Here is a 20,178-nt window from a genome sequence, read left to right as displayed (position 1 = left end):
TTTTATTCAGTTCTGTGTTTCAAGCCTGAACCTATTGTAATCAGGAATTAGGTGCTGTCCAAAGTAGAAGTTCTACTAAAGTGGCTGTGTATTCTTCAACAATGGCAGAAAGAAATACATGCCAGTCAGGAAGGGCAGAAGTGAGGTAATGAGGAAGAAAGAGAATACAGCAATGACTGAGAGAGGAACATGTTCTTGGCGGTACTGTGAGAGAGGAAGTTCGGATGTCTCAGCTGCTTCTTTTGTGCCTGCCAGTATGAGGAACCTGTGCAAAGGGCTAGATTTTCTTACTAGCTGCCAACGCTAGATCTTTTTCTTTTTGTTCTGAAGCTTTTCTTTTTACCAGCTATGACAGAAGTAACATATGCTAATCTCAGATTTGAAAACAACCATGAACTGGATAATATCGCAGGCCCCAAAGATACTAAGAAAAAAGGTGTAGTATCTGTCAATCTTTCATTACTTATTCTTGCTAAAGTGGATGGGATGGGAAATACTTCTAGTTATAAGCCAAGGGGGCTTTTGTTAGCTTTGCTGTTATCAAAAAGTTATACTAGTTGTAAATTTACCATGGCTTATTTTGTTGTCATTTCTGCCTGTATTTTCTGAGTTTGGAAGATGAAATAGTGATCTTATTATTTCATGGCAAAGCTTATTACTGGGCATTATACTAAGCTCCACAAACAGTCCTAATTGTCTAAATCTCAAAAGAGTTAACCTGAACTATTTTTTAAAGTTAATTGGTTCAATTTAATTTCTCTATCCATTTGCATTCAAGCTTAGAACTGAAAAACTTTTAACTGACTCACTCTATTTCACTTCTGAAGTCCTGGGCTGAATTAAGATGGTGGTCTTTGAAATGACTATGTGTGCTAAAGGGGTGGATGCATTCAAAATACTTTTTTAAATACAAACTTAAAATTAATTTTGCTTAATTTGTGTTAAATTGCAAAGATGAGCTCTAGATTTGAGTGGTGCAACTCCTGGAAACAAAAGAACTTAGAAAGTGTACAGGGGTGGTGTAAACCTCTGGAGCAGAGTCTCATAAACAAGGAGACAACTTGCTTGTGATTCAGAAAAAAATCTCTAGGAAATTCTGTGTCAAAGAGCAGTGGTTTTTAAAGCTATTATGTTTTTTGAACGTTTGCTGCATTTTTTGAAATTTGTCAAGTTCTTGGTTTGAGCATTGCCAAAGTATAATTCAGGGGCTAAAAAACAAACAAACAAACAAAAAAGTAAATATTTAACCTGTCTTTGTGCTACGCTCTGGGCTTCTTTTCCTTTAATGTCCAATGATGCCAGTATCCTCATATGACTTCAGATATCCTGCTTCTCTGTCCCAAGTAGAGAACATATCCTGTGATGAGAGCACCATCCTGAGAGGGTGTGCATTATTTTGATTCATAATACTGCCTAGAAAATAATTTGTAACTGTTTATGTGATCTTACTTTCAAATACAGAATCTTTATCTCTTCTCATCTAAAAGCTCCAGGAAGCATAGACTACAATGCTTTCAGTCTTCAGCTTAGGGCTGTGACTTTGTAGGGGTAGGAACAATTTTTTCTTTGCCCTTTATCTCCAATACATATGAGTCTATGTAGCAGCCTGCCTTAGGGGGTCAAATTTCTATTACTGAAGTTCTCCAGACTCATAATACTCAGCTTCAGAGCATGTATAGAAGCACTTTAACGTTAAAAACACCCACAAGTCAAAGCACCCTTGGTAGGATCTGTGTGATTCCTCTGTGCAGGCTTTATCTCTGAGTATTTCTGTCATATGTCTGTAAGATCAGACTCCAGAATATAATGCAGAAAGGAGGTGTTCTTTCTCTTCTGGGTATTTCTCTTTTACGCAATAACAAGCAGTTAGAACACTTCCTTAGACTGGTGGTGCATTCTGGGATGAAATACAGATGCATGGAGAGTGGCAGATACATATTTGGCAAGGCTTTTCTGAGTGACTCTTATGCTATTGTCATTTTAAAACTTTAGGAGGTTTTAGGCTGAATGATGAACTGTTAGGTGGATTAAAAACTGGATAGACTACTGTGGAGACAGTGTTCTCACAAGAGAATGGATATTTGGTACATGAACTCTGAATAACTCCGAAAGATACAGCAATGCCATGAGAGGCCCGGGGAAGCTTAAGCAAGCAAGATAAGAAGCTGGAATTCACTGAGTTATGAGAACTGTGGACTGTTGGCAAGCTTTTGAGGTCGAGTTCTCACACCTGTGCTTAACCAATTATATGTTAGTCACTAAGGGTCTTCAAGACAAGTATCCAATCACGATATGCCAAATCGCTGTAGGTGTGTGTAAGCAATAGCATATAAGGAGTTAATGCTTTGCAATAAATGGCTTTGGGTCTGATCCTATTGATCTCTGAGTCCATTCCGCAGCAGATTACAAGGCTGAAAGGGGAGTAACTAATGGCTCAATATCTGTGTGGTAGCAGAGTTCTTCAGGGGTCTTTCAGGAGTAGATCCTGATTTTATATTGTTTAAAATCTTCATCAACAACCTGAAAAATGTGTCTTCAGCAAATTTCTAACAGTATTAAATCAGGGATTTAGGGTTTCTTTAGTAGCTGATGCTATCAATTGCAGAGCTTCAAGCTGAGAAACCTTGAGAAACTTGAGGACTGAGTGAGCAGAAACCCCATGAAGCTCCACAAATTGTGCAGTGTTATCTAAAGCAGGCAGTGAGTGGTACAAACTGGGAACAGGCTGGTTGTGGAAGCTGGAAAAGACCTAGGGTTTATGGTGATCTGTGTACCAGTTCAAGACAACACGCATTGCTCAATCTTTCGCCTGAATGTTCATCAACTTGAGTTTCTACAGAGTGAGGTCTTGTACAACATTCTGCCCAGGACTGCTTCACCACAGAAGCTGACCACAGGTTATTTGCAAGAAGGACACACTGTATAGTTTCTGTTCCTGTTCCTTCAGCTTGACACACTAAATTTAAGTTCCTGGTCTTTAAGCAGTTCACTCCCCAATTTTAAATAGCCCTTTCCTTTTCTAGACAAATTATTTCCTCTCCACATTCCCTATCTACTGCCTTTATTGGATTAAGTCAAGCTGGTTGCATCTCTCCACAAAGTTCATACAGTGGCAACTTTAGTATTTGCCCTAGAACTAGTGCTTCCTTGACTGAATGCTCTTACTCCCTTCTTTGGTACATCTTCACCCATGAAATCTTACATTTTCTATGAACATGGATGACCCACATGCTTAAAGTTTTCTTTGCTCAGGAGAAGAATTGTTCCTTTTTCTCCTCACAGAGTCCTCATTTCTGTATCTAGGCTGTAATCCTTATAACAAAAAAAAATCTATTAATTCCTAGCTAGAAAGTTCAAACTACTATGAAAAAGTAATTTTCAAATTACTGAGTTAACTGCAACACCCAGATTAACCAGATTTCCAGATATATTTCACACATCATAAATTACCACAACCATACATTGTGTGCTTTTTTTCAGCTTTGATTTTGCAATATCTTGCTTTCTCAGTATCTCTTTTGCTACCATCTGTGGCCTCTGAAAAGACCAAGGCTTTTCCACATTCTTCACTGAGCTGTTGCAATGTTTCACCCTTACTTTGTTTGTGCATCTTTTGCTGCACGCAGACATTCTGCAGCAGGAATATGCAACTGTAAAGTAAAAGCAATTATTTATTGACCAATGCACCACAAAGATGGTTGCAATTTAATGAGGCATTCACCATTCCCTTCTTACCACACCTCCATTTCATGAATTCCTACCAGGATCTCCCACTTCATTCCACTCTTGCTGGCCAGCAGTCCTGATTTTGCTCATTTTGTGCCTGACATTGCTGACGGCGCTGGTGACCCTGGCAGTTTTATGTAAGTACTAACGCATTTCTGTTTGCTGGGGGGCTCAAGCTACTAAATATCAGACTGACATCTTCTTGAGGTGCAATTTCTGGTTCAGCTGAGAACAGGCAACCATGCAAATCAGTTATTTTCCCTTGCTGTTGGTACCCTTGTCCTCTTCTTGACGTGATGACGCTAAAAAATGAGCCATGAGGAGAGGAACTGGAAAGGGGTGGAGTAGAAGATTGACTGCTTGTTCTGGTTGCCATTGTTTGGTCTCCTAAAAACTGTATCCACAATCCTGCTGTGCTAATGATGGACTGAATTCTTCTTTGATAATGCTGGATCTGAAGGGAAGGAAAAAGTTTGTGTCACAGTAAACAGGTTGTGTATATTACCTCCCAGCTGCAACAGTTCAATGTGATCCAGAGCTGAAGATCACATTTTAGGAAAAAAACACAGCCTGGAAACTTATATAAGAGAAAGATACATGATGGAAATATATGATGAAAAGTGACACTTTAATTTTCTTGTTCACTTGTTTCTTGCTCACTTGTTAGGCCAATAATATAAACCCCACTATACAAAGGTTCTCCATCTCAGTCCTTACATGCAACTGTTCATGGAGGACTAGCATCCCAAATGGTTTATTTATCCCTATTGATCTGCTAAGACACCCCTTACCTGCATCCCATCCTTTCTGAAGGACAGCACTGGAAAATGTATTATTGTGAATATTAGTTTTCCAGATTCCTAAGGACTACAGAACACAACTTAGAGACCTCAACATGACAATGAATGAGCTGCATGCAAATTTCTCCAACATGCTGCAAGCAATAGGAAATCAGCTATGCCTGGAAGGGGAAACAAACCTTAAAAATAATGGTAAATCAAAAAGTTTTTATGAGGACTTATCTTTCAAAATGGCAGGGAAGGAAATCAGATATGTCTTCTGTGTCCACTCAGGTCTGCCTCCTCAGGTAAACCTCTGTCTTTTTGTATGTGAGCACCTAGAATGTAGGCAAGGAGAATAACTCATGCAGCACCTGAAGGGAGGCTCACAGTCTCATCACATGCAGACTGGCATGGGATCTTGCAGTAGTACCAGGGTTTCAGGATTTAGTTTCCATAAGAAAAGGGCTCTGTGGGATGTCTTCTGGATATGCCAGTTCCTGTTAGCACCAGATCTCTACAATATTGTTCATCTGCATCTAATAGACAATTTTACAGTAGTGACTGAGAATTGAACAACTTTATTGCACTCTGTGTGAGCAGCAGTCCATACAAAGGACAGTGTGCTAGTACCGACTCCAGGAAAGACAGGAATCTCCTAAAGTCAGAACCGAAGTGTGGTGAATCATAGCTAAACCAACCTGTGAGTTCACTCCCTGTCTCCTGACCATGTAGAGTTCAAGGCTGTTTCCGAAATCAGTTTGCAACAACTTGGTGATTTAAGTGTCATCTGACAACGAGCCTTCCAGAGAAATAGTCCTCTTCAGACAGCACTAGTAGGCGTCAGGCAAAGGGATCCTACTGTGGCTGTCAGGAAGGGGGATTTAATTTGTCCAGATATCATTTCACAATTAAACTAATTGTCTGGGTGTCCATTTTAGTCAATGAAGAGAAATTGGTAGTGCAAGGATGCAGTCTGTTTTCTTCAAAGAAAGACATCTAAAATTACAGAAAAACCATGCATGAGACAAGGCTGCTTCTGTCCATTGACTAAAATGGGAAACCAAGTGAGTTGATTCATGTAACCTTTGTAGACTCCTAAAATTAGGCAAAATAAATCCCATTTCCTGCACCTGAACCTGTTCTCAGTGCTATAGGAATCTGAGAGATAATGGGATGGTTCAGTTTTCATCTCTGTTATTAACTGAACCTTAGCCTTCTGGGACCACAATAGGATTTTGACTGAATGAGGAACATCTCAAATATCATCAGTCCCTACATATCTTGTTGCTACAGGTCAACAGTGATGTTCTGTAAGGGGCAGCCTGGGAACAGAAATAGGGTGATGTTTTTTCTTTTCCAGGCCAGAACTGTGTACTCTGCCCCACAAACTGGAACTGGAAAGGTGGTGATACATGTTACTACCACTCCGTGGAAAAGAAGTCTTGGGAACAGAGTCTCCAACTTTGTTCCTCACAAAACTCTACTCTTCTTCTGATAAAACAAAAAGAAAAGCTGGTATGGACTGATTTCTCACTCTGTTTAGTGTGGAGAAAGTTCTTACACCCTATCAGCTACTTGCCTCGCACATAATTTTCTTAAATGGCATCATGAGCAGGAGTTTTTCTACAGTGATTGGATTGTCCTGGGCAATGCTAAGGCATACAACTGGTCTACACCACACAAAGTGTGGCTGACCATCAGGGACAGCCCATTTTGCCTTGGTTTGCCATGGCTGGCTTCTTACCGGTTTGACCGGTGAAAGCAGGTTCATGGGTGCTTTGCCATGTAATGATTTCACTAATTTTACCAGTATTGCAGAACCATACAAGGACTTGGTAAAGATATTCCTGTGAACACGTCTTTTAACCTGTTTTCTTCCCCACAAGCAAATCATATTACCTATTTTGCAAAACTTCTTTCCACAAAAGTTGATCTCATCTTTTCAGTCAGGATTAGCAATGAGCTGCTGAAACCTGGCTTAATCTTCTAGTAAATGAAAACAAGCTAAGCTGGGAAGAGAAAATTCTAGGTGCAGAGTGAAATAATGCTTTTGCTTCTGAATGCTGGCAGATGCATTGGAAGAGAAGGCAGAAAAGTTGTCCCAAGAACTAGCAGTCAGGACTGGGCCTGCCTGCTCTCCAGCACTTGACAAATGCCAGTTTCCCTCTCACTGAGCTACAGGCCATAAGGTTTGTCCCAGGAGTAAAGGCAAGCAGCTGAATTCTCACCCTCCCAAAATGGTGACAGCAGAGATTGTGAAGCACAGTCTGTTCTAGCTGTCTTAGTCATGGCATTGAGAGGTATGAAACAAAACGGAAATGGAGAAGTGCACTCAGGGTGGCAGTGATATGGGAAGGAAGGAAGGAAGGAAGGAAGGAAGGAAGGAAGGAAGGAAGGAAGGAAGGAAGGAAGGAAGGAAGGAAGGAAGGAAGGAAGGAAGGAAGGAAGGAAGGAAGGAAGGAAGGAAGGAAGGAAGGAAGGAAGGAAGGAAGGAAGGAAGGAAGGAAGGAAGGAAAAGAACAACAGAAAAAATTAATTCATATCTTTAGAAATTTTCCTCCAGCAGCAGTGAGAAAACCAGCATTATTCAAATCTGTTCTGCTCAGAGCATTTTTTAAGACTAAAATATTGGTTAACTCTAAGACCTCTTCTACTTGTCATGGTCCAGCTTTTGGGAATAAGTTAATGATGCTAGAGCCAAGTGTGACAGTTCAACAAGTCCAAGAGAACAGCTCCCTGCAGAGGCTTCCTTTTTGCTGTTCACAAATGCTAAGGACAGAAGCAAGAAGGAGGAATGATTCATGACTAAAGAGGGGAGAATCATCTAGTGTTTCACCCAGAGGGTTTATATCAGGTTGATGAGGGTGACATTGCTCTTCAGAGCTAGAAGTGCATGTTCTCTCCTCTTAAAAACAGTTCTACTGTCATTTTCACTTTGATACTAGGCAGAACTTGTAATGTAAGAACATCTAAGGGCAGAACTTGTCCTGACAGGTGGAACAATTTATGGTGTTTATGTTCTTTAAGCAACTTCCATCAATGATTTCAACTTCCAAACCTAAATATTTGGTTTTAATATATTCCTAAATATCCATTTTGAATTGTCCTTACTATGCATAGGAATTGGTAAAAAAAATCCCTGAAGCAGAATACTGGCTTGGATTTAGAATTGAGCAGAGCATCTGGTATTGGGCAGACAACACCACTGTTACAGAACAACAAAAGTCTTGGTAAGCTGGCAGCTTTCTTGAAGTACATAAAGTTGGTCCTCACACACATACAACTCCCGGTTTCTGTGACTCAAAGGGCAAGTTGAACACTGAACATTTATGCATCTCCTTCTGTATTGTGGGGCTCACTTTTCTATTTCAGATTTATCTTGGCCTCACCCAGAACTGCTTGGAGAGCGATCTAAGCACTATTACTGGGCAAAAAAAAAAAAATACCTAGAAAGTTTATTTCCACAAGTTCCTTTCAGATTGACCATAAATGTTGTATGTTTCTCTTATATTTGACATCTTGTTTCAGTGAGGAGACAAGGTAAATCTCCAGTGGAGAGGTGTCTCATTTCATGCTTTTAATTTAATATCTTGTTATTTTCATAAAAGACACTGTTTATTCTCTAGAATCATTTCATTTCACTTCACTTGGGATTAATGTATTATTTCAGAAATACAGTATATTGTTCTTCCTGCTTTCAAACCTGCTTACCAATTTCTCTTTTCATCATTGGGCAGTCTCCTCTTAGCATTTCTGCTGAAACAGCCACTGACACCCTCCAGTCAGTACCCAGGAGTTAGTGTTTCTTACTGCCAGGTACACAAAATGGTTTAGGATCCACACTTAGTTTCCGCTGGGGGTGCTCATTGGCATGTTCAGGACAGGGTCAGCCTCCTAGGAGTTGGTACATGATAACACTAAACACCTTGTTTTATTGCTGGGGATATATATTCTTCATGAAAGCCACATAAGGAGTTCTTACAAATACAGCTTTTTGGAAGGGGCAAAGATGCACCATACAAAAGAGATGTGATGTAAAAATAAAGATTTTTCTTTCCTAGGGTAAAGCCTAAGTACTACCCCCAAGGCTGTGGATCAGTTTATTATGCTACCATGTATTTCAAATCATGTAAAGAAGAGCTTCACTATATCTGTGAAAAGCCTGCTATCCAATTACAGCGATGTAACAGCTCCTGTCAGGAGGGCTGGTTTGTCAGAGCAAATGATTATGAGAGGCTAGACGATGTTCTGCAAGGTTGGAATTTTTTATTTTCTTTTTGAGAACTATCACATGAGAATTTAAATATGTTGTTATTAGTCCTAATACGTTTTCCTGTTTTTATTCTCTTTTAGACGTGTAAAAATATCTTCATAGTAAGGAAATGGGCATGGTGGAAGGCTCCAGGAGCACCCAAAGTCTGTCATTCCGGATTGAATACTGCCAAATGATTACTTAGTTTTAACCAACACAATTGGTGGACAAAATGGCCAGAAGTGATGGCCAGGAAAAAAAAAAATACAGTGACAAGCACAGAGATTCATAGTCCTCATAACGGCTTGTGCATGTATCACAGGAGAAGATACCCTTCAGCTATAAATGACAAGGTCTTTTCCATGTTCTATACATCTTCCTGGCACTGTTAGTACTCTTACACACACACACACCTTTCTTTTCCCTTTTTCTTTTTTCCTAGTAATAATTCTGCTCTTCTTCTCTACTTTTCTAATTTTCTACTCTTTTAATCTATTAAAGAGTTACCTGGGATTTGAGTCAGTGACATGAACAGAATCTGCTATTACGTATTTTTAGGATATTTCCTGGAATGTCATGTTGCTATTTAATGTGCTGAGCAACGGTCTACAAACCCAACCATCCCAAGCAGTGTTAATGAACAAAATGTCTCCCTTCATATTTCCATAGACCAATGACAGCCAAGTTGAAATGAGAAATCTCAGTCCCATAACTGTGTTTCGATTTGAGCAAAAAGTCCACAATTTCTTAGCTTGGTCCCCTCTGGAGACTTGTGCATTCCTTGTGAATTTCATCCCAGATTATTTATGGGGGATCATCTACCTGTGGTGTAGCAGTTGGGCTTCTGAAGCATTAGTCATTCTCTTCAAGAGGCTGTTCTAGTGTCTCACTGCTCTCAGCACTACACAACAATTTCTGATCACCAACATGAACATTTTGGGTGTTATTTTCAAATACCAGTTTCATACTCTAGGAACCTTAGTGGATTTCTTTTCCTGTCTGCTGTTTACCAATTGCATCTCTAACATAACTTTTCCTATCTGCTTCTGTCTTTGGGGGTGAAAATGCACAGTGCTTTTGTCCTGTCATGCAGACACAGCCCTGCTAACTTCCTGGAGTGTCTCTCAGCATTTATACAAGCTTTACTGAAATAAGAAATCTCATGTGTAAGATATTCTGAACTGTATTCATGATGCATTCTCTCTTGATAATGATGGACTTTGCTTTAATTTGCAGAAATATTAAAAAGAAAGAAGGAAATGAAAAAAAAGTCTGACCTTTTATGTTTTCTCTTCTGTTAGAGTGACTGCGAAGAAACGGGAAAGATGTTTCCAGGATGGTTTTTTTTATTAACAATCCATGTTGAGGAGCAGATGGGCTAATCCTGGGTGTTTTTTGCAGTATGTGGAAGACAAACATGTCCTGAGATTGACAGCTCTGCATGCTGACAAGCAGCCAAAAGGCTACATCATATTTTTGCCTTGACCTTTTGTGTCAATTTACTGCCAGTCCAAAAGCAGTTTGTAGGGCAGTAACCATATTTGTAACCATAAAGGCAGGTGGGGTTAGAGTATGGTTTCACAGTGTGAAACAACGCCTGAAACACACACACACTCACATAAAAATAATAAAAGGAAGAAAAAAAGAAATAAAGTAAAAATCACTCCAAATTAAAGAGAGACAGTATCCTACCATTCACTGCAGGCATTCAGAGTGTTGCAGTGAACAACCTTGTCCAACAAGCTTGAAGCTGGCAAAGGGTATACCCTGCTTGTGGGGTAACCCCAAAAGCTTAAAGGATTTGTTGTCTGTATCCCCTTTCCCACTGAAATGACCTTTTCTTTATAGCAGAAAAGACACAGAAATGTACTGTTTGTGTATTGGCTGAGATGGCATTTTTGAATCACAGTTCCCTACAAGTGTGTTTACCATATCTAAATTCCACTCCCCTCAGTCATAGACTCCAGCTAATACAATTTACTAGGTCACACTGTCATTAATAAACACAGCTGTTTTGTGCAGCCTGTTGACAATATTTATACAAGTGTTCAAACGTAGAACCAAACTTCCTGCCTTAGTTTACCTTTTTCAGTTTGAAGAAACAAGAAATTTTGCCTGCTCTTCATCCTTAAAGGACAGAGAGTGTGATGATGAAGTGCTATAACTAACAGACTGCTTATTGACTTCAGAGCTAACAAAATGATACAAGAAAATTGCTTTACCTCCAGTTTTCAGAAGTAAAATCAGATTGGAGAACTTCCCCCAGAGACAATTGATTACATACTTGAGAAGTTGTTGCTAAGACTGAAGAGGTTACAATCGCATAAGCTGTCAGCCAAATTCAGTAGCACACACTTGAATCCCAGCTATCTGCCAAAAAGCCTTTTTTTACACTAGGGTGCCAACATACAGTTTTCAGGCCTAATAGACAAGTATTTTTGAACGATACTCAGCATGAGGTTTCTGTGAGGACATTATGGGTATACCATGAATACAGAGCGACTGCTATTCCTTGTTTGCTTCTCTGTGTAAAAAAAACTGACCATAAGCACCCTTTATTCCCAACTTTTCCATCCTGCTTTCTTTCTGCATACACGTAAGATATAATGCAAGAAATACATGCAGTCAGAGATATTTTTGCTCTGAAAAAATTCACCATCTGCAAAGCAAAGGAGGAATAGTCCAGTCATTAGACTATATTACAGTTTATTTCCAGGCTGTTGATGCTGTTTTGCAAATGGAAGACTTTGAAATTTACACACAGGAGCATAAACAGCTACCACAGAAATTCCTCTTTTGCAAGAGAAAAATTTCCTTCCGTCAGTCACCACAATGTGACTCATCATGTCTGGACAAGTGCTCTGTTTAAGGAGAGTTTGTCACTGAAGATATTGAAGAGCTACAGCTCAGCACTGGATCAAGGCACTGCAGAGAGCTAGAGATGAAGAGTGAGGATGGGTAAGCCACTTCTGCACGGTAACTTCTGTGCATGGTACAACAGCAGAAGGGAGCTCAGTGAAGCTGACACAGGCTGAACAGTCATATGAATCATGCCAAGCTCCTGGCCTCACCATCCTTTCAGCTCACCTTTTACCCTTCTAGCATTTATTTCAGTGAATTTTTGTAAATTATTTTTTATTTATTTCATAATAATGTATGGAGATTCAGCCTGTTGCTTTCCATGCAAAATCATTTTTGCCCTGATATGTGAACAGATATCTTTCAAACCTTAACTCAAATAGCAACTATTTCTAGAGCATCTTATTTTAAGGAGATAGAAAACCCTGATATTTGCCTGATATATCAAGGTCAGATCAGGTGAATAGTTAAATGAAATAGTCTTTTAAGTTCTGACCAGGAAACAAGCCTTCCCATTTTCACATTCAGGAAGAAAATGCCCATCTTTAACACTGCCACTTTAACTTCTTAATATACTTTCAACATGTTACACTTTTACTACAACACAGTAATCAGACTACAGCCAGTTTCCTCCGTGGTTTCCCTGGAAAAGCTGAAAAATTAACTATTCTCATTGTCTAAACATTGGTCATGCTGCAGTGCACCCTTACTCACAAAGTATTGTTATTGCAGGAAAGAAGTGTGACGAGCTGGCGATGGAGGATGAAGAAGGCTACACCGCTTTAAATTTACGACCCTCAACTTCAGTTATCACTCCTGGATATTTGAGCAGCAAGAAATGTTCTGCAATTAAGGTTCCAGGCAGTTGTGTTTTAGTAGACAGTAAGTACAAATGGAAATTAGCTTTTCTATTTAAATTAGGACATAACTTAAATTTGCATGTTCATGTTGATTTCTTTAGAAGCCTTCTAAACTTTATAGTATGTTCTCATATAAATGTTCATAAAAACAGTAGGAAAAAAAATCATAATGGAGTCTTGTGTTCTAGGGGTTATGATCACAGATTATATTTTTTCTGAAGCCTATCTTTACTCCAATTATTTTTTCCATTTATTCCAACACAGAAAACAAATTCCATCTTTGTTAGGATTTTTTATCCTTTTGGTAGGATTCATTTTATATGGCAGAACACTACAAGAGAAGAAGGCTCTATAGTTTTATCAGATAATATAGGCCTAGGAAACGGAAGCAATTTCCTCAGCTGTGGGGAGTAGCGATGCCCTGTTTATCAGTCTTAACAGTGAATGTAAGCTCTGAGTACATATTTTTATTTGTTTATATCTAAAGTTTTTCTGTAAATGAGTTGAATGTCCACTGCGACCATTAAATGATGACTTGAGGACGGTTGCTTCTGCTCCTAAGTTCACCAGGTGGCTTATGTGTGAAATAAATATCATTGCTGCTATTTCTGGTTTGGGTAGAGTAGACAGAGACTAAATTAACATCACTTTGGTACTGTCTGAAAAAGATCTAGGGCTATCTATTGAGAATGACTGCTTGGCAAAGAGGATGCAAGAGAGGCTGTTGAAAAGCAGCAGCCAGAAAACCAAGGATAAAAGGGAGTGTGATCTAGCAGCAGAGTTTCCTGAAAAGAAACAGGTTGACAAACTCAGAAAATGTTTAACCCTTTTGACATGGACAGAGAACATGACTTATGATCAAATTATATTGGGAGGGACCTCTATAGTTCATCTTTCTCAATCTTTTGCTCAAAAGGGCTAGCTCTAAAGCCTGATCAAATTGCTCAGGGCCTTGTCCACCTGAGTTTCTGAAACCTCCAGGGTTGAATATCTCACAGCCTCTCTGGGTACTTTTTCCTGTGCTGAAGGAAAAGGATTTTTTTTCCTCACATCTAATTGGAAATTTCCTTGGTGCCACTTGCAACTCTTCTATTGTGTCCTTTTGCTGTGCTTCTCTGGGAAGAGTTTGGCTTCATCTATAATGCCCTTTTAGGTAGCAAAGGGCTGAAATTAGGCCCTCCCTTAGGCTCCTCTTCTCCAGGCTAAACAAGCCTAGGTCCTTCAGCCCCTCTGTAGGTCTCTGACCAACTCAGCATTCCTCTGATGGACTCTGTACTTATCTGACATCTGTCTGGAACAGGGAAGCTCAGCACCAGACACAATACCCCAAAGTGGCATCATGATTATCAAATATAGTGGAATAATCACTTCTGTTGACCTGCTGGCTGAAGTCTTTCCAGTGCACCACAGTCCTGGTCAGCTTTCACTGCCACAAAGACCCTTGAGGACTCACATTCAACTTGTCCATCAGGACCCTCAAGCATAACTTCTTTCTAGTCTCCTACCTGTACTCGTGCATGGAGTTGTATTGTTATACATGCCAGATTTCATATTTGCCTTTATTAAGCACTTACAGCCCATTCCTAGGATTTTTAGGTGCCTTTTAAAAGGAAGCCCTGCCTCCAGCATGTCAGTCACCACCTCAGTGTGGTGCCATTTACAGTCTCTTCAAATTACATTGACTGATGAGGGTTAGGGTCATCTCCCTTAACTCTGGCTATGTGAGTTTTAGTTGTCAAGTCTATCTGGACTTCTGAGCACCTCTGAAGAGTGTTTCTTTTCACCTAACAAAAGGGTCCCTGGAGGTGTTTGCTTTTACCCACTGGACTCCAGTAAAAAACTTGATATATGCAATCTTTTTCAATTAGTCTGAACACTCTAGAATAGATACTATGAGTATCACAGAAAACTGCTGAGGATTGCTTTCCAAGAAGGAAAAATGCATATATATATATGTGTGTGTGGATAGTCAGCTGTAAAATTCTGGAGCACTATAATCCTAATTAGACATCCAGTCACAATGGAAATCTGAAGAAAGAGCCTGAAGAAACATGGACAGTTTAATGTACAAACACTGCAATTATTTAGAAATCCCAATCACAGGTACGAGAAGTAATCATCCAAACCTAGGTGGTAAATTTTACTTTTTAAGATGAAGAAGTCGTACGGATTGTTTTATTATTTCCAGGACAGTGGGAACAGCAAAATCTAATCTGTTTACCTGTGTCACGAGAAGAACTTGTAATCTAACGCTCGAGCCCTAGTTAATAAATATTCTCAGTGAATAAGTACATATTTTCTCAGAATTACCATAGGAAATTCAGAACAGTGATTACAAAAACTGCATTAAAACAAAAAAGAGGCTCTGCAGAAGGCAGTTGTGAAAACGCCACTCCTGGCAGTTTAAGTTTAAGGCCAGGTTGGACAGAGTCTTAGGTGGCATGGTTTAGTGTGAGGTGTCCAAGCCCATGGCAAGCGGGTTGGAATTACATGATCATAAGGTTCTTTCCAACCCTAACCACTCTATGATTCTATGAGGAAGATGAACTGGTGTTGTTAGAGAGGAGGTAAAATCACTGGGTGAAGGGAAGAGCTGTTAGTTTTGTTGCTGAATGTGTTTATTATTTGTTCCAGAAACCTCTGCCTCATCTTCCATATGGCGGCCAGTGGCCTTTGTTTTCCTCACTTTGAGCCTGCTGCTGCTTCTAGGGCTGGTAGCCCTACTGGCCCTGTGTAAGTACAATGGTGTCCCAAAATGCTGCTGTGTGAGTGAATTCCAGATGTATGGCTGCTTCTTCTCTCCCTGCAGACTGTCCCTGTTCCCCAGTGACAAAAAATAAGGCAAGAAGGGCAACAGTGCAGCTCTCGCACAGAAGTACCCCCATGGCTGCATTTCAGCACAAGTCACTCAAGATAACTGCTATATGCAGTTACAGTTACCTTAACCATAAGGGTTACACTAATACTAATGCAAGACCTAAACCTAACTAACCTTAGCCCTAAAACTATACCCTAATCTTAATCCTAAACTCAATTACCCTAACATTAAAGATAATCCCTGACCCTATCCCTAGGCATAAACCTAACCCTTGAACTGAACACCAAGTGTAATCCTAAACCATAACCCTAAACATAACCCCAACACTAACAACTAATGTCTAACTCTAATCATAGCAACCCTAAACCTTCTCCTAATCCTAACCCCAACCTTAACCTTAACCCACACCTCTAAGCCTAACCCTAACCTTCACCCTAAAACCTAACCCTAACCACTGACTAACCCTAACCCCTAACCCTTAACCCTAACCCATATCTGAAATGTTTAATTTCCACAGTAGTGGCTTACCTCATTAACCACACAATCAGGGTAGTAGTGCCTCCCCCACCCACTGTGACTGTTACTGAAATATTTCATATCTACTCTCTTTTGTCTTGGATTCAAAGCTTTTTACAAGGAAGGCAATTCTGGCATCGAAGCACTGTGACTGGTCCATTTGTCCACACTTACAGAAGATTTTGCACAGCAACATTTCAATAAACAACCAAATATGATGCCAATACATTTGGAAGCAGAGACAGAGAATCCTTGTCTCCTTTTTGGCAAGAGGGAAGCAATTCCAAGTGCCCAGAATGAATATTCAAGGTGGTCCATGGCATCACAGCAATGTTAGCTCAGAGGCAATTCTTCAGGTTTCTACTCTGACACCATCCCTTTCTTCCCCACCATACAAAGCTGGACTATCAACAATTCACCTGTAGCTTTGTCTAGATGACCTTTGAAAAACTTCAAGGGTGGAGATGCCCCCACCTTCCCAGGTGACCTTTTCCAGTGCTGCACAACCCTCCCATTTAAGAAAATGTGGATGATGTGGACATGACGATGGACATACAAATAAAGTAGACAAAAAGAAAAATAAAGAGTCAAAAGCTACAAACTAAAGCTACAATTGAAGCTACAATTTTTATAAAACCAATCTTTGATAAGCACTTTCATACCCTTCAGTTTTTCAGGTTTCCAAGGATCCTGAAGAAGGAAAGAAGCTTCAGGAAATGAGGGAAGCATTATGTTTTGAAGGGAAGGAGAAGAATGGTAAATGTGGTTGTTATGTAAATAAACACAAATCACCCCCTTTACAGAGCCCATTTTCTGAGACACTATAAAATCACAGGGAAAAGATCTGACTGGTTCATGTCTGGTTTTAGCTGTGGTAGTATTTGAGGTGTGGATATGTGTACACTAACATACAAAACAATTTGTCTCTTGCCCCTGAAGAGCTCAGATGATTCATGGCTCCCTTTAATCTTTCCTCAGTCAAGCCAGTAGCTAAAGCCCTGTATGCCTCACAAAGTCTGCATAATACTCTTTCTGATTTCTAGAAACAAAATGTGCCCTTTGTCCAGCAAGCTGGCGAAACAGTGGAGCTGACAACTGCTTCTACATTTCAAAGCAGAAGAAAACATGGAAGCAAAGTCAAGAGTTCTGTTCCTCAAGAAACTCCACTCTTCTTGTGCTAAAAGACAAAGCAAAGATGGTATATCTTTTTTTATGCTTTTAACCTCATGCATTTCTTCATGTGATGTGTTTTCACACAGGCAGAAAGTAGTTGGGTCATTTATAGTGCATGTGTTTAAGTTTCCCTGGTCAAGCAGCCTTCCTGCACATCGTAACATTGTCATGACTTGCAACACTTTCTAGATTGTGGGCTGTAAAAATTATGCATTACAGTAAATAGAATAAGCCATTGCATAAAATACTTTTTTTAGCTAATACTTAGGTTTTCACAAAGAAAATAAATTTTATATTATCAGCATGGAGGAGGGAGACCCAGCACACAGAATGCATGTTTTCATTCTCTTTTTCCACAAGTTTTATTACTGCAGGCTCCTGACATCAAATTCACATCTGCCATAATATCTAGAGTGTCTGATTCACCATGGTACTATCATTTGCATGCTGCAGTGCAAAATGACTATTAAAGGTTGTTTTCTGGCCTTGTGTTACACCCTCACAGGGTGCTGTTAATGGTAGCACAAAGACTAGACAGCCTTGGACTTTAGGGAATTACTAATTTTAAGTAGTCTTACTAATTTGGGGTTGTTTTTGACGACTAATGAAAAATCTCTAATTTGCTGTCAAGATCACGTTTTCCCTTTTTGTACACTTATATCTGGAAACTTTTTTTCCAAAAGATATTAAGCTTACACAAAATCCAAATAACCTTATTTTTTTTTCTTTTTTGCTACATAAAACTTTAAAAAGGAAACAAACTTCCCTGAAAAACTCTCCTTTTTCCAGATGGAATTAGGTTCAGAGTGGAGTTCTCAACTGTTATTTTAAGGCATAAAGGATGGCCTTTTGGATTTTTTTTTTTTTAACGAAAAACATATGAGATTTAAGTGAAAATCAGAGACAAAATAGAAACTGGATAAACGATTTATTATTATGGTTAACAGCATCCTGAAGTTAGAATCATGGTTCCCACTGTTGGGAGACACCTGAACACCACACCTTCAATGTTGATTTCAAGAGATTGTTTTGATGTGCTATATAAATCCTTGAATAGTTTCATTACAGATGTCTGGATGCTTATTTTTTCTTCCTTGTTTGTTATAGGCAGCTTCAGCCAGGCTGAGGCCAGAGCAGTTTAAGCCAGCTGTGAATTTTAGATTTTGGATGAGTACCTATACATGCTCTTAAGCAGCAGTAGAGTAGTTGGATGATATGAAAGGGCTAAGATGCTGAGGAACCTTTTAGGTAGCACTTAAACACCTATGGAATTATTCCAGTGCCTAAGCACAGGTTTCTAGGGCAATCTGAAATTACCTCTTCAACCTCCAAATAATGCCTCAGCAAGGCACAGCTCTCCCATAGGTTCTCAGTCTTGTCTGTCAACCATATGTAAAGACCTCAGACCAGATGGAGAATCTCAAAAGATATAAGAGGCCTGCATTTAGGTCACAGACTCTGCCGTCTAGGTTGGGAATTATCTCACCTAACCTCAGGCATCTACAGCGTAAGTGGCTTGCAACTTCAAAGCTACTTCCTCAGGTTCCGTTAACAGTCAGTGGGAGCTCTGGCCAATAATAAGTGTTCAGTAGCACTCCCACTGGGTGAGGTGGATCAGTTGTCATACTTCACTGGATCTCTTGGCCACATCTCTGCTGACTCAAATTGGTGCTTAAATAGTGTTCTCCTAAGTATAACTAAATTGCAGATGTCTAAAGGAAGTGTAGATGTCTAAAAGCAGTGTAGATACCTAAAGGCAGACCAGGTTTTTGTTTTCTTTTAAAAAGCAGTGTTCTTACAGATCAGGGATACATTTCTCTTGTGGCAATTCAATGAACAATGGTATTTGAATGATCCTATAATTAGGGCAGTCAGTACTGCCTCATAGAAAACAAGCATGGAGAACAGATCACTCTCCTATTGAGTAAGAGTTACCGCTTTTGGTTGCAGAACCTTCAAGAAGATACAGGAACTTAGGTCTCATTTTTTAAATATTATTGTGATTATTTTCTCATACCTACAGGTTTCTCTGCCACAGGATTCACAGTTTTACTGGGTCGGATTATCATACATATCTGAAAGGAGTGGCTGGTACTGGGAGGATGGAACAGCTTTTTCCAAAGAAGCAACAAATTGGTAAGCCTTAATAGTTTAGGACCAGTGCAGTTCTAACCAGTGTGCCCCAGTAAATTATATGAGACTTGTGCTTCCTTTTACTTGCTCATGCTTGTCACATGTGCAATGATGAAGGAGCATGGCGAATATAGTACCTGCTATGAAGCTTCCAATTTTATGTCCTGTGTAAGGAACAATGGGTGGCAAAGTACAACTCAGTCACACGAACATGACAAAAGGACCACCTAGCACAAACAAAGTATCTCCAAGGGGGAAATAACTCTACATTCCAGTGGAAAATGATTACAAATGGTCTAAATATCAATCATGTGATATTACCAGGACATCATTAAGACATATATTTTAACTTTCTAGGGTTTTGTTATATGACAGCATCTTCTGTGCCTCCTTATATGGACGGATCATTTATGCCAGCCACTCCTGTTCAACACAGCAATTCTGGATCTGTGAGAAAGTGGCTGTTCATTTCACTTGAAGAAGCAGTGCAAGAAGGAATGTGGGATCCGCCACTGTGAGATACCCACTTTAAGAACTGGAAGTTTTATATATATTTTCATGTTTGTTTATCATGCAGTTTTCTAAGAATGGTGATTCAAATGGATGTGTTATTAGAGACTAAGTCTTCCTCGTTGTCTACATTTTCTCTCCCAGGTTTACAAACTGGAGAGAAAAAAGAAAAACAACCTACAAAGCTAGAAACTATGAGCTAGAGTCAAGCAATGATTCTTGTGTGGCTAAGTTGACAACCACAAAGTCTTGCAGAGCTTTATATTTTTGAGCTTCAGTCAGCATTTTACACTAACACCTGCCAGGCATAAACCAAACCAACCACATCCTTGATGATTTTTCTCACTGACTTTCTTAATGTACTCACTAACTACCGTCCACACATAATCCTCCTCTAGAGCAGTTTGCCCAGACATGCCTTCTTTCCTAAATCTGTTCTGCCAGCTGTTACCCTGTTTGGGTTACAGGGATACAGAAAGAACCCAAAGCTCTATTTATGCATAAAGATATATTCATATATTCATTAATATTTATGAAATTTAAAGAACA

General features: G+C 39.5%; 2 protein-coding genes across 3 annotated transcripts; both read left to right on the top strand.

Moving 5' to 3' along the window:
• The first annotated feature begins 260 nt into the window (after window positions 1-260).
• On the top strand, window positions 261-9,973 carry LOC101881151 (killer cell lectin-like receptor subfamily G member 1). Of its 2 annotated transcripts, XM_005150498.2 has the most exons (7): window positions 261-436; window positions 3,765-3,863; window positions 4,575-4,718; window positions 5,869-6,023; window positions 7,629-7,738; window positions 8,570-8,763; window positions 8,862-9,973. In XM_005150498.2, exons 1-7 carry the CDS (start codon window positions 349-351, stop codon window positions 8,867-8,869), a joined length of 798 nt encoding a protein of 265 aa, XP_005150555.1. In that variant the 5' UTR covers window positions 261-348; the 3' UTR covers window positions 8,870-9,973. The 2 variants fall into 2 exon arrangements, with proteins under 2 accessions (XP_005150555.1, XP_030905959.1); XM_031050099.1 differs by lacking the exon at window positions 4,575-4,718.
• Window positions 9,974-11,527: 1,554 nt separating this feature from the next.
• On the top strand, window positions 11,528-20,178 carry LOC101880994 (natural killer cells antigen CD94-like). Its single transcript, XM_005150497.3, has 7 exons — window positions 11,528-11,718; window positions 12,352-12,501; window positions 15,114-15,212; window positions 16,483-16,569; window positions 16,857-17,011; window positions 19,010-19,122; window positions 19,477-20,178. The coding sequence occupies exons 1-7, from the start codon at window positions 11,715-11,717 to the stop codon at window positions 19,595-19,597; spliced, it is 729 nt and encodes a 242-aa protein (XP_005150554.2). The 5' UTR covers window positions 11,528-11,714; the 3' UTR covers window positions 19,598-20,178.

The sequence above is a fragment of the Melopsittacus undulatus genome, chromosome 5 (genome assembly GCF_012275295.1).
Source record: "Melopsittacus undulatus isolate bMelUnd1 chromosome 5, bMelUnd1.mat.Z, whole genome shotgun sequence".
NCBI lineage: Eukaryota > Metazoa > Chordata > Aves > Psittaciformes > Psittaculidae > Melopsittacus > Melopsittacus undulatus.
This window is presented reverse-complemented; position numbering and strand designations above follow the sequence as displayed.

Coding starts and splice junctions, on each gene's coding strand:
- LOC101881151 (XM_005150498.2), top strand. CDS start 349: ATGACAGAAGTAACATATGCTAATCTCAGATTTGAAAACAACCATGAA. Junction 4,719..5,868: donor AACAAACCTTAAAAATAATG/GTAAATCAAAAA, acceptor TTTCTTTTCCAG/GCCAGAACTGTGTACTCTGC. Junction 7,739..8,569: donor ACAGAACAACAAAAGTCTTG/GTAAGCTGGCAG, acceptor TTTCTTTCCTAG/GGTAAAGCCTAAGTACTACC.
- LOC101880994 (XM_005150497.3), top strand. Junction 16,570..16,856: donor TGAAGGGAAGGAGAAGAATG/GTAAATGTGGTT, acceptor TCTGATTTCTAG/AAACAAAATGTGCCCTTTGT. Junction 17,012..19,009: donor TAAAAGACAAAGCAAAGATG/GTATATCTTTTT, acceptor TCATACCTACAG/GTTTCTCTGCCACAGGATTC.